General features: G+C 47.0%; 1 protein-coding gene across 1 annotated transcript; it reads right to left on the reverse strand.

The window, feature by feature from the left end:
* Positions 1-3,223: 3,223 nt before the first annotated feature.
* On the reverse strand, positions 3,224-12,460 carry LOC132479527 (sialic acid-binding Ig-like lectin 5). The gene is made up of 8 exons (XM_060083049.1): positions 11,965-12,460; positions 11,469-11,777; positions 11,185-11,232; positions 8,535-8,792; positions 8,167-8,451; positions 7,768-7,858; positions 7,338-7,419; positions 3,224-3,406 (listed from the first exon to the last, which is right to left on the reverse strand). The coding sequence occupies exons 1-8, from the start codon at positions 12,458-12,460 to the stop codon at positions 3,224-3,226; spliced, it is 1,752 nt and encodes a 583-aa protein (XP_059939032.1).

Here is a 12,460-nt window from a genome sequence, read left to right on the forward strand (position 1 = left end):
AAGGCTAGGCTCCAAAAACACAAGGCTGGACATAGTACTGTCCCTGCCCTGGGGAAGCTTGTAGTTTGGTGGAAATCAGAGTTAGAAACTTACGAGGATCATCTTTTTAAAGCTTAATGTAAATTTTATTCAAGAGTAATATTCATATAGAAAAGAGCACACATCACAATTGTTTGACTCAAAAATGTTTCATAGGGACTTCCCTGGTGGCGCAGTGGTTAAGAATCTGCCTGCCAATGCAGGGACCATGGGTTCAAGCCCTGGTCCGGGAAGATCCTGCATGCCACAGAGCAACAAATCCCGTGCACCACAACTCCTGAGCCTGTGCTCTAGAGCCCGGGAGCCACAACTACTGAGCCTGTGTGCTGCAACTACTGAAGCCTTGGTGCCCTAGAGCCCATGCTCCGCAACAAGAGAAGCCACTGCAATGAGAAACCCACGCACTGCAACAAAGAGTAGCCCCCGCTCGCCGCAACTAGAAGAAGCCTGTGCACAGCAACAAAGACCCAATGCAGCCAAAAATAAATTTGAAAAAAAAAAAAAAGATAGGAGTAGGACCCAGTATTAAAAAAAAAAAAAAACCTTTCATAGAGTGAATGTATCTGAGCAATGAATGCCCAGATCAAGAAACAGATCCTTACTGGAAACCCCAGGATACCCCTACTGCCCTCCTACAGCCACTACCCACTGAGGGTAACCAGTATGTGGACTTCTAATACCTAAGATTAGGGTTGGTTTTTTTTTTTTTCAGCTGTGCCACATGGCTTGTGGGATCTTAGTCCCCCAACCAGGGACTGAATCTGGGCCCTCAGCAGTGAAAGCTGCTTTTTAACTATTTTTTCCTTTTTTTTAAGATTAGTTTTGCCTGAACCTCATATCAAGGATATCACATAGTATGTATGCTTTGTGTCTGGGTTCTTTCACTGAACATTGTTTGGAAGATTCATACATGTTGTGTGCAGTTGTTACTTTTTCCATTGCATGAATAATTTACTATCTATTTACTTGTCTTACTGTTTTTGTTTTTTTTTTAGACTGAAGTATAGTTGATTTACAATGTTGTGTTAGTTTCTGGTGTACAGCACAGTGATTCAGCCATATGTATATATATGTATATATATATATGTACTTTTTCATATTCTTTTCCATTATGGCTTATTACAAGATACTGAATATAGTTTCATGTGCTATACAGTAGGACCTTGTTGTCACCTGTCTTACTGTTGATGGGAATTTGGGCAGGTTCCTGTTTTCAGCCATTACAACAAGCACTGCTATGAACACTCTTGTATACATCGGGTGAACATGTGTACGTGCTTCTGTTGGGTGCACACCTGGGAGTTGAATGGCTGTCTCATGTGCTCAGTGTTAGTAGAGAGTGACTAATGCTTTGCCAAGTGGTTGTACCAATTCTCACTCCTACCAGCAGTGTAGGAGAGTTCCAGTTGCTCCACATCTTCACCAACACTTGATGTTCTTTAAGGAAACATTTTTTATTGTGATGAAGTATTCATGACATACTGGTTTAACCATGTGTCAAGTGTACGATTCAATGGCATTAAGCATATTCACATTGTGCAGCCATCACCACCATCCATCTCTAGAACTTTTGCATCATCCGAAACTGAAATTCTGTACCCACCAAACATTAACTGTCTACCGACACCCCCAGTCCCCAGCCCCTGGTAACCACTATATAGTACTTTCTAAAAAATCATGGTAAAAAAAATAACATAAAAATTACCATCTTAACCATTTTTAAGTGCACGGTACAGTAGTGTTAAATATATGCACATTGTTGGCCATCAAATCTCTAGAATGTTTTCATCTTGCAAAAATGAAACTCTACACCTATTGAAGAGGAACTTCCTAACTCCCCTTCTCTGAGTCTCCCCCAGGGCCCCTCTACCTTCTGTTTCAGAGTTTGATTTCCTTAAATACTTCCTATAGCTGGAATCATGCAGCATTTGTCATTCTGTAACTTGTTTATTTCACTTAGGGTAATAACCTCAACACTTGATTTCCTTGATATTATTTTTATTATCTTAGCCAGTGTAACTATGCAGTTGGCACCATTGTGATTTTAATTTTTATTTCCTTGACAGCTACAGAAGTTGAATGCTTTTCTGTATGTGTATTGGCCATTTGACTAACTTGTCTTTCTCTTCGGTTGTCTGCCTTTTTCTAATTGATTTGTGGAAGCTCTTTACATAGCCCTTTAAATTTTTTTTCAAATTAATTTATTTAAAAAATATATATATATTTATTATTATTATTATTATTTTAATTTATTTGTTTTTGGCTGCACTGGGTCTTTGTTGCTGCATGCGGGCTTTCTCTAGTCAGGGTGAGCGGGGGCTACTCTTCGTTGCGGTGCGCGGGCTTCTCATTGTGGTGGCTTCTCTTGTTGCGGAGCACGGGCTCTAGGCATGCTGGCTTCAGTAGTTGTGGCACGCGGGTTCAGTAGCTGTGGCTCGCGGGCTCTAGAGCACAGGCTCAGTAGTTGTGGCGCATGGGCTTAGTTGCTCCGTGGGATGTGGGATCTTCCCGGACCAGGGCTTGAACCCGTGTCTCCTGCATTGGCAGGTGAATTCTTAACCACTGTGCCACCAGGGAAGCCCTCAAATTTATTTTAAAATTATTTATTATTAAAAAACTATATTCGTTATATATTCTGGGTGTCCTTTGTTAGATACATGTATTGGGAAATGTCATCTCCATCCAGAGAGGTAACTTTAGATTTACTTAAAAAAAAATACATGTTTTATCTCCTCCCTCCCAGAAAAACAAACAAACAAAAAATAATTCATGTTCTTAAAAACAGTCAGGCAAAATAGAAATACGTGGTAGAGCCAAAAGCTGACATCTCCCTCCATCCTGAGGTAAACTTAACACATAACAAGGTAGTTAACAACTCCCAAAGTGCATTTTTCCCACTAAACAATGTCCCTAATGGATATTATCCCCATTTTACAGAGAAGGAAACTGAAGCACAGAGAGCTAAAGTGACTTGCCTGATATAACACCCTTAGGGTTACCAGGGCCTGGATTTGAACCTAGGACTCTCTGTGACCTTTAGCCACTCCAAGGAGCTTCACCTTCTCATTTATAAGCTCTGGCTCAGAGGGCAGTCAAGTCTTCAAGAATCGGTGCCTGGTACACATTTTCTTCAGAGATGCATTTTCTGGGCTCCAGCCTGGTTCTGGGGTTGGGGGCGAGGGCATCATTTCCAGATCTTGATCTCTGAGTACTCGGTGGTGTCCTGGTCTTGAAAGTTGTGGGTCCTCAGCCTTTGGAAATTGAGGGTGGCATAATGGAGCTCCTGCTCCTTCCCTGAGGTGGAGGTGGCCGGAGCTGGAGTCTGGTAGTCTGAGGGGCTGTCTGAACAGGATTCATTGGGGTGACCCTGAGTGGGACGAGAGAAGAGCTTCAGAGCTGGCTGGTGAGGTCTGGAGAAGGGAACCTGGGGCTTGAGGGGGGCAATTATTCCCTTATCCATTTCACACCCATTTCCTGAGGATTCACTCATTCATTCACTCACTCATTCATTCATTCCTTTAATCATAGTGGTCTGTTCTTCTTATTACTCACCCCACTGAATGCTTACAACTTCCCTCCATGGATGATATAAGTGTTATCCTCATTTTACAGTTAGGAAAACAGACTGAGTGAGCAAGGTGAAGTGATTCTTCCACAGACAAGATCCCTGACCTTGGACAGTCTATGAGGACAAGGAGACTGTATGAAATTGTTGCACACTCAAAACTTATCGAATTGCAAATTGTGACTTGAGGGACCGAAGCAGGGTGCTGTGGGTGAGAGTCACAGAGGTCTGCAGGAGACCCGCACTACCCTCCAAGGGCTCACAGTGTGGTGGGGACAAGCCTGTGGTTATTACAGGGATGCGTGATGACAGTCGGTCTGGTATAGGGCAGGGGAATATTTAAATGACATAAATTGGCATGACATAAAAAAAGAATGAAATAAAACAGAAACAGACTCACAGACATAGAGAACAGACTTGTGGTTGCCAAGGAGGGAGGGGTGGGGGAGGGATGGATTGGGAGTTTGGCATTAGCAGATGCAAACTATTATATATAGAATGGATAAACAACAAGGTCCTACTGTATAGCACAGGTAACTATACTCAGTATCCAGTGATAGGGCTTCCCTGGTGGCACAGTGGTTAAGAATCTGCCTGCCAAGGCAGGGGACATGGGTTTGAGCCCTGGTCCGGGAAGATCCCACATGCCACGGAGCAACTAAGCCCGTGCGCCACAACTACTGAGCCCACGTGCCACAACTACTGAAGCCTGTGCGCCTAGAGCCCATGCTTTGCCACAAGAGAAGCTACTGCAACGAGAAGCCCATGCACTGCAACAAAGAGTAGCCCCCGCTTGCCGCAACTAGAGATAGCCCACATGCAGCAATGAAGACCCAACGCGGCCAAAAATAAATAAATAAGTTCATTAATTAAAAAAAACAATATCCAGTGATAAACCATAATGGAAAGGAATATGAAAAAGAATGTGTGTATATAAATATATATATATGTATATATATATATATATATATATACATATATATATAAAGCTGAATCACTTTGCTGTACAGCAGAAATTAACACAACATTGTAAATCAGCTATACTTCAATAAAATAAATTATTTAAAAAAGAATGAAATAATGCCGTTTTCAGCAATATGGATGGACCTAGAGATTATCATACTAAGTGAAGTAAGTCAGACAGAGAAAGACAAATATCATATGATTTCACTTATATGTGGAATCTAAAAGAATGATACAAAAGAACTTATTTACAAAACAGAAACAGACTCACAGACAGAAAATAAACTTATGGTTACAGGGGAGGCAGGGAGGGATAAATCAGGAGTTTGGGATTAGCAGATACACACTATTACATATAAAACAGATAAACAACAGGGTCCTACTGTATAGCACTGAGAACTATGTATAATATCTCTTAATAAACTGTAATGGAAAATAATCTGAAAAAGAATATATATATAGAAATCACTTTGCTGTATACCAGAAACTAACACAATATTGTAAATCAACTATAGTTCAATTAAAAAATTAATTAATTAATTGGGGCAAGAAAGATGACTGAGGGCTTGACCAGTGCAAATGGGATCAGGACAGAGTAAATCTCGAATGCAAATGCACAAAGTCACAAAGAGTGAGCCCTGCCTGGAGATATAAGGATCCTGGAACCACTTACAATATGGGGCAGAGGCGGGGGGATTTGCACACCAACAAGTATGTCTGCAGCACCAGCTGGGTGTCCTACAATTCAGCTCAATTCTGACACTGTTAAGAGCTCAGTCCCAAGAGACTGCCCCACCCTCAACCTCAGATGCCAATCACAAGTCCCAGATTCTCACCCACGCTTCTGACCAGACAGCGGTCGATCAGAGATTCCCACAACCCCTCTCCTCAGATTCCATTAATTTGCTAGAGCAGCTCATAGAACTCAGAGAAATATTTCACTTATTAAATTAGCTGTTTTTTTTAAATTAAAGGCTATAACTCAGGAACAGCCAGATGGAAGAGATGTGTAGGGCAAGGTATAGGGAAAGGGTGCATGCCTCTCTGATTGCATCATCCTCTTCACATCTCCACTTGTTCACCAACCTGGAAGCTCTCTGAGCCCCATACTTTGAGGGGTTTTATGGAGGCTTCATTCCATAGTCATGATTGACTGAATCATTGGCCCTTGGGGATTGAACTCATCCTCCAGCCCCTTTCCTATCCCTGGAGGTCAGGGCGTGGGACTGAAAGTTCCAATCCCCCAACTGCATGGTTGGTTCTCCCAGCAACCAGCCCCCATCCTTAGGTGCTTCCCAAAAGTCACCCCATGAATATAACAAGAGATACCTTTATCACTCCCATCACAGGAAAGTTCAAGGGTTCTAGGAGCTCTGTGCCAGGAATAGGGGATAAAGACCAAATATATATTTCTTATTATAAATCATAATATCATAGAATATAATAAGCTCATTTTGTGGGGAGAGACAGGATGCCGGCTGGAGAACTTGGCAGAGGACAGATCACAGAACACCAGACTGAAGAATTTGGTCTTGATTTCCTAGGCCTGCGCTGTCCAGTGCAGGAGCCCCCAGCCACACGTGGCTCTTGAGCCCGTGAAATGTGGTGAGTCAGAACAAAGATGTGCTGTGAGTACAAAATGCATACTGGAGTTCAAAGTCAAAGAAGAAAGAAAGAAAGAAAGAAAGAAAGAAAGAGAGAGAGAGAGAGAGAAAGAAAGAAAGAAATGAAGGAAGGAACCAAGGAAGGAAGAAAGAAAGAGGGGCTCCCCTGGTGGCACAGTGGTTAAGAGTCCACCTGCCAATGTAGGGTACATGGGTTTGAGTTCTGGTCCCTGGAGGATCCCACATGTAATGGAGCAACTAAGCCCATGAGCCACAACTATTGAGCCTGCACTCTAGAGCCCAAGAGCCACAACTACTGAGCCTGTGAGCCACAATTACTGAAGCTCTTGCACCTAGAGCCCATGCTCCGCAACAAGAGAAGTCACCACAATGAGAAGCCCACGCACCACAATGAAGAGTAGCCCCCACGCACTGTAACTAGAGAAAGCCCGTGTGCAGCAACAAAGACCCATGCAGCCAAAAATAAATAAATTTTTTTAAAAAAGAAAGAAAGAAAGGGGCAGGGGGAGGGTGGGAGGAAGGAAGGAAGAAAGAAAGAAAACAGAGGAAGGAAAGAAGGGAGAAAAAGAGGAAGAAAGAAAGAAAGAAAAAGAAATCTCAATAATTTGTATGTTTATGTTGACTGTTGATGACATGATGTTTGAAATAACACTTTGGCTACGTTGGGTTAAATAAAATATTATATTAAAATTGATCTCATGTTCCTTTCTACTTTTTTAGCGTGGCTAAGTGTTACGTTATATACATGGCTCGCATCATATTTCTGTTGGATCTAGACGGTGGGGAGCAAGCACAGGGTGACCGAAGGACAGCTGTTAGGGGAATTTCTTGCCGAGAGCTTGTTTGGGGAGGAGAGATGAAGCCAGCAACCCAACAGACAGAAGGTGAGGGCTCAGCAGGGAAGGGGCCAAAGGGAGATGAGCTTTGCTAAAAGGAAGATGGACAGGACTTGGGCAATTCTTGGCTCTGGGAAGTGATGGAGGGGGACGAGGAGAGGGTGCAACAGGAAATTCAGGAGGAAGAAGAAATTTGGAGGTGGGGAGGAGGAACTCATTTTTTGAGGTACTGAGTAAGCTGCTATGGCCCCTGTTGGGGGAGAGGTGTCCAGTGGAGACACTGGATAGAAAGTTGCCCACATCACACACCAGAGAGATGGAACTCAACGCTGGACGGACGCCATCTCTGCTTGATGCCTTCTCCGCTGACTTCTTCCTGTAGATCTTCACTCTGAAAAGGGAGACCAGGGCCTTTCAGCTTGGTGGACTCACTGCACGGAGCCGAGAAGGACTGACTGAATGCAGGCTGGCGTCCAGCTGCAGAGACCATGACCAGAACACCTGTTCCCTCCTCCAGGACGGCTGGCACCAGAGTCCACACTTGGCCAGGATGTCAGGAGGCTACATTCCTGATGCCGCTTCAACTAACTGCCCTCCTTCCTGGCTTCATCACTCTACCAGGGCGCTCAGCTCGGAGCTTTGAGTTTTGAAAAATTCTTTGAGTCTCCCCCTCCTTTGCCCTTTGCCCCCCATACCACCACCTCGGGAAGTCTTGTCCCAAACTGGGGCCACCACTCACACAAAGAAGATGAGGCAGAGAGCTAGCAGGGCTGTGACGCCAGATCCCCCGACGGCCCCCCAGACCACACCGGTCCTGGGTGCTGGCCTCCCTGCAGATAAGAGACGTGAGGTGACCTCCAGTCTCCCTAAGCAGGCACCTAAGTGACCAGCCTTCTCAAATCCATGACCCACGAGTGTGCCCACTTCTATCCAGGACTCTGTCCTTTGTCCCCCATCCTTCTATATGACTGTAGCCTCCTGTGTCCCCAGCCCCCACCCCAGCCAACCGACAGAGTACCCTGAACTCTAGTTTCCCTTTTGCCCTGAATCAGGCCCATTTCTCTCCCTCTCAGTATCTTCTAGGATGCAGACTCGTGTGTCCCCTTTCCCCGGACACGGCCCTTCATAGCTCCCAGACCTGGCAGCAGCAGGACAGTGGCGCTCTGGGCCCCGTGGCCGTTCAGGGCCTCGCAGCTGAGTCTGAGGCCAGAGCTGAGCCCCTCGCGGAGGCTCAGGGAGCTGTTGGCCCAGGGCCCAGCCGAGCTGGAGGTGACCTTGAAGGAGGCGTTGCTGAAATTCCCCTCCAGCAGCCCCTCCCCCAGCCTCCAGCGCAGGGAGGGGGGCGGCTGAGCTCGGGAGGAACAGTCGCAGTGCAGACCCTCATCCTCCTGGGAGCAGGAGGGTCCCAGCAGCTGCGGGGCGTCTGTGGGGAGAGATGGGAGAGATCAGAGGAGACTCTCCCCTCCTAGAACCAGGCGTCCTTCCCTCAGGTGTGTTCCAACTCACTTTTCACAACGAGGCTCAGAGATGCTTCCTTGGAGCCCAACGGATGCTGAGCTCGGCAGACATATTGCCCATGGTCCCCCAGTTCCACCCGGGGCAGCTCCAGGACCCCAGGGTTCGAGGAATTTGAGGGGCTCAGGGTCAGGCTCCCCCGGGTCCAGCTCATCATGGCAGGAGGGTTGCTGTCGGCAACACAGTCCAGGCGTAGGAACTGGCCCTCCTGGACTGAGAGAGATAGGCTTTTGCCCAGAGTTTCAGGTCCTGGCAAGACAGAGAGAAAGGTAGCTTCAGTCTGCCTGTCTGTCTCTATGTTTCTTCTATTGCCTAATGGCTCATATCTTCCTTTTTTGTAGCATTTGTCAATTTCCTCTGTGTAAAAACTCCCATCTTGGCCAATTTCAAGCACCTAATTTGAAGCCACTGAACCCAGAAGTGGGAAAAGATGGACACGATTGCACAACTGGCTCTCACCAACCAGTAAGAGCTAATCCCAGTACATCACTGGATGCAACTTAAAAAAAAAAAAATGGCGAGAGTTCCCTGGCGGTCCAGTGGTTAGGATTCTGTGCTTCCACTGCAGGGGGCATGGGCTAGATCCCTGGTTGGGGAACTAAGATCTCACAAGCCACACGGTGCGGCCAAGAAAAAGGGCATGTTTTTGCCTAGCAAAATCACCATACACTAAGTCAAAAGCCCACGATTAGGCTGGAAATAAATCCTTTCAACTAATACACAGATGATTGAGTTAATATGAAAAGAGTTTCTTCAAATCATCAAGAAAAAGACCACAAAGAAGTACGCATGGGGCTTCCCTGGTGGCGCAGTGGTTCAGAGTCCGCCTGCTGATGCAGGGGACACGGGTTCGTGTCCCGGTCCGGGAAGATCCCACATGCCGCGGAGCGGCTGGGCCTGTGAGCCATGGCCGCTGAGCCTGCGTGTCCGGAGCCTGTGCTCCGCAATGGGAGAGGCCACAACAGTGAGAGACCCGCGAATCGCAAAAAAAAAAAAAAAAAAAAGAAATACACATGGTTTTTAAACACAGTGAAAGATACTCAACCTGTTCACAAAATGATAATGCAAGTTAACATGATAGTGTATTCACTTATGGAATCAGCAAGGATTAAAATGTTTAGCAGGGAAATAGACACATAGCAGGGGGTAGTGTAAACAGAACAACTTCCATGTAGCTCCATTTGGCAATATCTGTAGAAATTACAAACATACCCTTTGATCTAGGACTTTCTTCTCTCTCAAAAGTTATCTTCCAGACCCACACATTTGTCTTGTCTTTGCAAAGGATTGGAAACACCATAGTTTTCCACTAACAGGAGACCTGTTAAGTACTTTATCTTATAATATACTTCTAGTTGGAAAGCCATGGGGTCATCACTAAGAACGAAGAAGGTTTCCTATGCACAGATACAGGAAAATCTCCGAGATATGCCAAGGTTGAGAAGAAGGCGAGTTCAGTTTGTAGAAAGGTACCAACGTCACTTCCTTTGTTGTGACAAATATGCCATGTGGATGGAGGATTTTAATGATGAGGTGAGAGATTTGTGGAAAGTCTCTGTACCATGTGAGTCTAAAATTACTCCACATGGAAAGTTTATTAAAAAATAATAATAGAGACGCAAAGCATGTGGGTAGTATGGTCTGCATATGTGTGTGTGTTTTAAAATGTATATGTGTCGGTTATATTCGAAAAGATAACCAAGAGGGGAGATACACAAGTGCTGAAACTATTTTATTTTTATTAAATTTTGCTAGGGACTGAACTATGTTCCCCTCAAATTCATAGGTCAAAGTCCTAACCTCCAGTATGATGGTACTTTGAGGTACTTGGATGGGTCTTTGAGAAGTTATTAGGGATAGATGTGGTCATGAGATTGAGATTCTCACGATGACATCAGTGTTCTTATAAGAGATACCAGAGAACGTAGACAAAAAGCAGCCATGTACAAGCCAGGAAGTGAGCCTTCACCAGGAACCCAATCAGCCAGCACTTTGATCTTAGACTTCCCAGCCTCCAGAACTGGGAGAAATAAATTCCTATTTTTTAAGCCACCTAGTCTCTGGTATTTTATTATGGCAGCCTGAGCTAACACACATTGTATGCTTATTATTCTATTTTATTTATTTTTTAAACTACGTTTTATTTTTTGTTTTATTTATTTATTTACCTTGGCTGTGCCATGTGGCATGCAGGATCTTAGTTCCCTGAACAGGGATCGAACCTGAGCCCCCTGCATTGGGAGCGTGGAGTCTTAACCACTGGACCACCCGGGAAGTCCCGTAGGCTTACTATTTTAAACAATAACATTAAAATGAGGGAAGGAAACTGAAGGAGTAGGTGGGGTCTAGATCCTAAGGAGAATGAGGGCAGGATATGGGACAAGGATGCAGCCCTGGCAGTGGGGACAGCCACGTCCAACAGACAAGGAAGAGGCCACGTGATACCTCATGAGAGCAGGGTCAGCGAAAGGGGGAGGCCAGTTTGTAAGCTGATGAGCCGGTGGCGGCTTTCCCACCTCTGCTGTCCCCACCCCAGGCCTGAGCCTCTCTGCCGCCTGAGTTCTGAACCCCACCTCTGCTCCGAAGAGCAGAGACACTTCCACTTCCACCACACCCCTGGAGAAGAGAGGTTTAGACCTACCTGTGCCTTCTTTCCGGAACACTCTGATGGTCGGCTTCTGGGGTGCATCTGGACAGACAGACATAACTGTCCCCTTTCCGGTGGCAGGAAGGTAGGCCTTGGCCCTTTTCCCCCAGAAACATTAGAAACAGGAAAAGGGTGGAGCAGTGTCCTCTTTCCCTCCTCCCCAGTTCCAGCTCGCAGGGCTCAGCAGGGCTTGCTGAGGCAAGCAGTAGCCCAGGCCCTCCCTCCCCTCCCCAACGCCCTCCGCCCTCAGGGACCCCGCGTCCTGGCCCCGCGCTCACAGGACACGTTGAGCCTGATGGTGCTCTCTGTGCTCACGCCAGCTCCGGGGAAGGTCACTCGACAGGTGAGGTTGGTGCCATGGTCCTGGGGCCCCAGGGTGAGGGTGAGCACTGAGGAATGGCGGCTCTTGGGGTGCAGGGAAGTGAGGGCAACCCCGATCCAGGAGAAGGTGTGGGGTGTCCCCCTCTCACAGGCCCATGGCACTGCACAGGTGATATTCCCGGGGCGGCCAGATTCTAGGGGCCCCTGGACATGGATGTCGGGTGTCTGTGTCAGAGCTGAAGAGGAGAGAGAAACAGACCCAGTCCCTGGAGGGGGGACCCCGAGCATGCCCCTCAGAGCTGTCTCTGCCCCAGGCCAGCCGCAGCGTCCTGTCCTCCTAGGTCCCCTTGGGCCCCTCCCAGGATGATAAGACAGGGGGTCCCCTCCCAACCCTGCCCTGGGGGCCCTCAGGGCCCCTGTGTCTGTGTGTCCTCTCCTTGACACCATCCTTACCTGTTACATGCAGGAAGAGTAGGTTCTGTGTATAACTATATTTCACATAAGACCCTCTCTCCACCCTAAAGAAGTATTTCCCTGTGTCCCGCCGCTGTGCATCTCTGATGTCCAGAGAGCATCTGTAGTTCCGGGGGTCTCCAAGGAGGTAGAATCGGCCCCGGGTGTCCGTCAGCACCTCACGACCGGGGTTGTTTGTGGCCACTGGGGCATCCAGATTCACATTGGCCCCTTCCTGGAACCAGTAGCCGTGAGCTGGGACAGAGCTGTTCCATTTTTCCCGGGGATAGTAGAAGGAGTAGGACACGCGGACACACAGGCCCTCCTGCACCACCACGGACTCCTGCACCTCCAGCCAGAATCTGCCATCCTGAGCCAGGGACCCTGCGGGGGAACGAGGATCAGCCGCAGCCCCTGCCCTGCCCACCCCTCTCCCTGAAGCCCACTCACCTGCCCACAGCAGGGACAGCAGCAGCGGTGGTGGCAATAGCAGCAT

Source organism: Mesoplodon densirostris, chromosome 19 (assembly GCF_025265405.1).
Source record: "Mesoplodon densirostris isolate mMesDen1 chromosome 19, mMesDen1 primary haplotype, whole genome shotgun sequence".
Taxonomy (NCBI): domain Eukaryota; kingdom Metazoa; phylum Chordata; class Mammalia; order Artiodactyla; family Ziphiidae; genus Mesoplodon; species Mesoplodon densirostris.

What these genes read in the sequence shown, in the direction of transcription:
- LOC132479527 (XM_060083049.1), bottom strand. Translation starts at nt 12,460, where the DNA reads ATGCTGCTATTGCCACCACCGCTGCTGCTGTCCCTGCTGTGGGCAGGT. An exon ending in CACTGTCCTGCTGCTGCCAG is followed by an intron (nt 7,859 to 8,166) that starts GTCTGGGAGCTA and finishes TCTTATCTGCAG; the next exon opens with GGAGGCCAGCACCCAGGACC. An exon ending in CTCTGCCTCATCTTCTTTGT is followed by an intron (nt 7,420 to 7,767) that starts GTGAGTGGTGGC and finishes CTCCCTTTTCAG; the next exon opens with AGTGAAGATCTACAGGAAGA.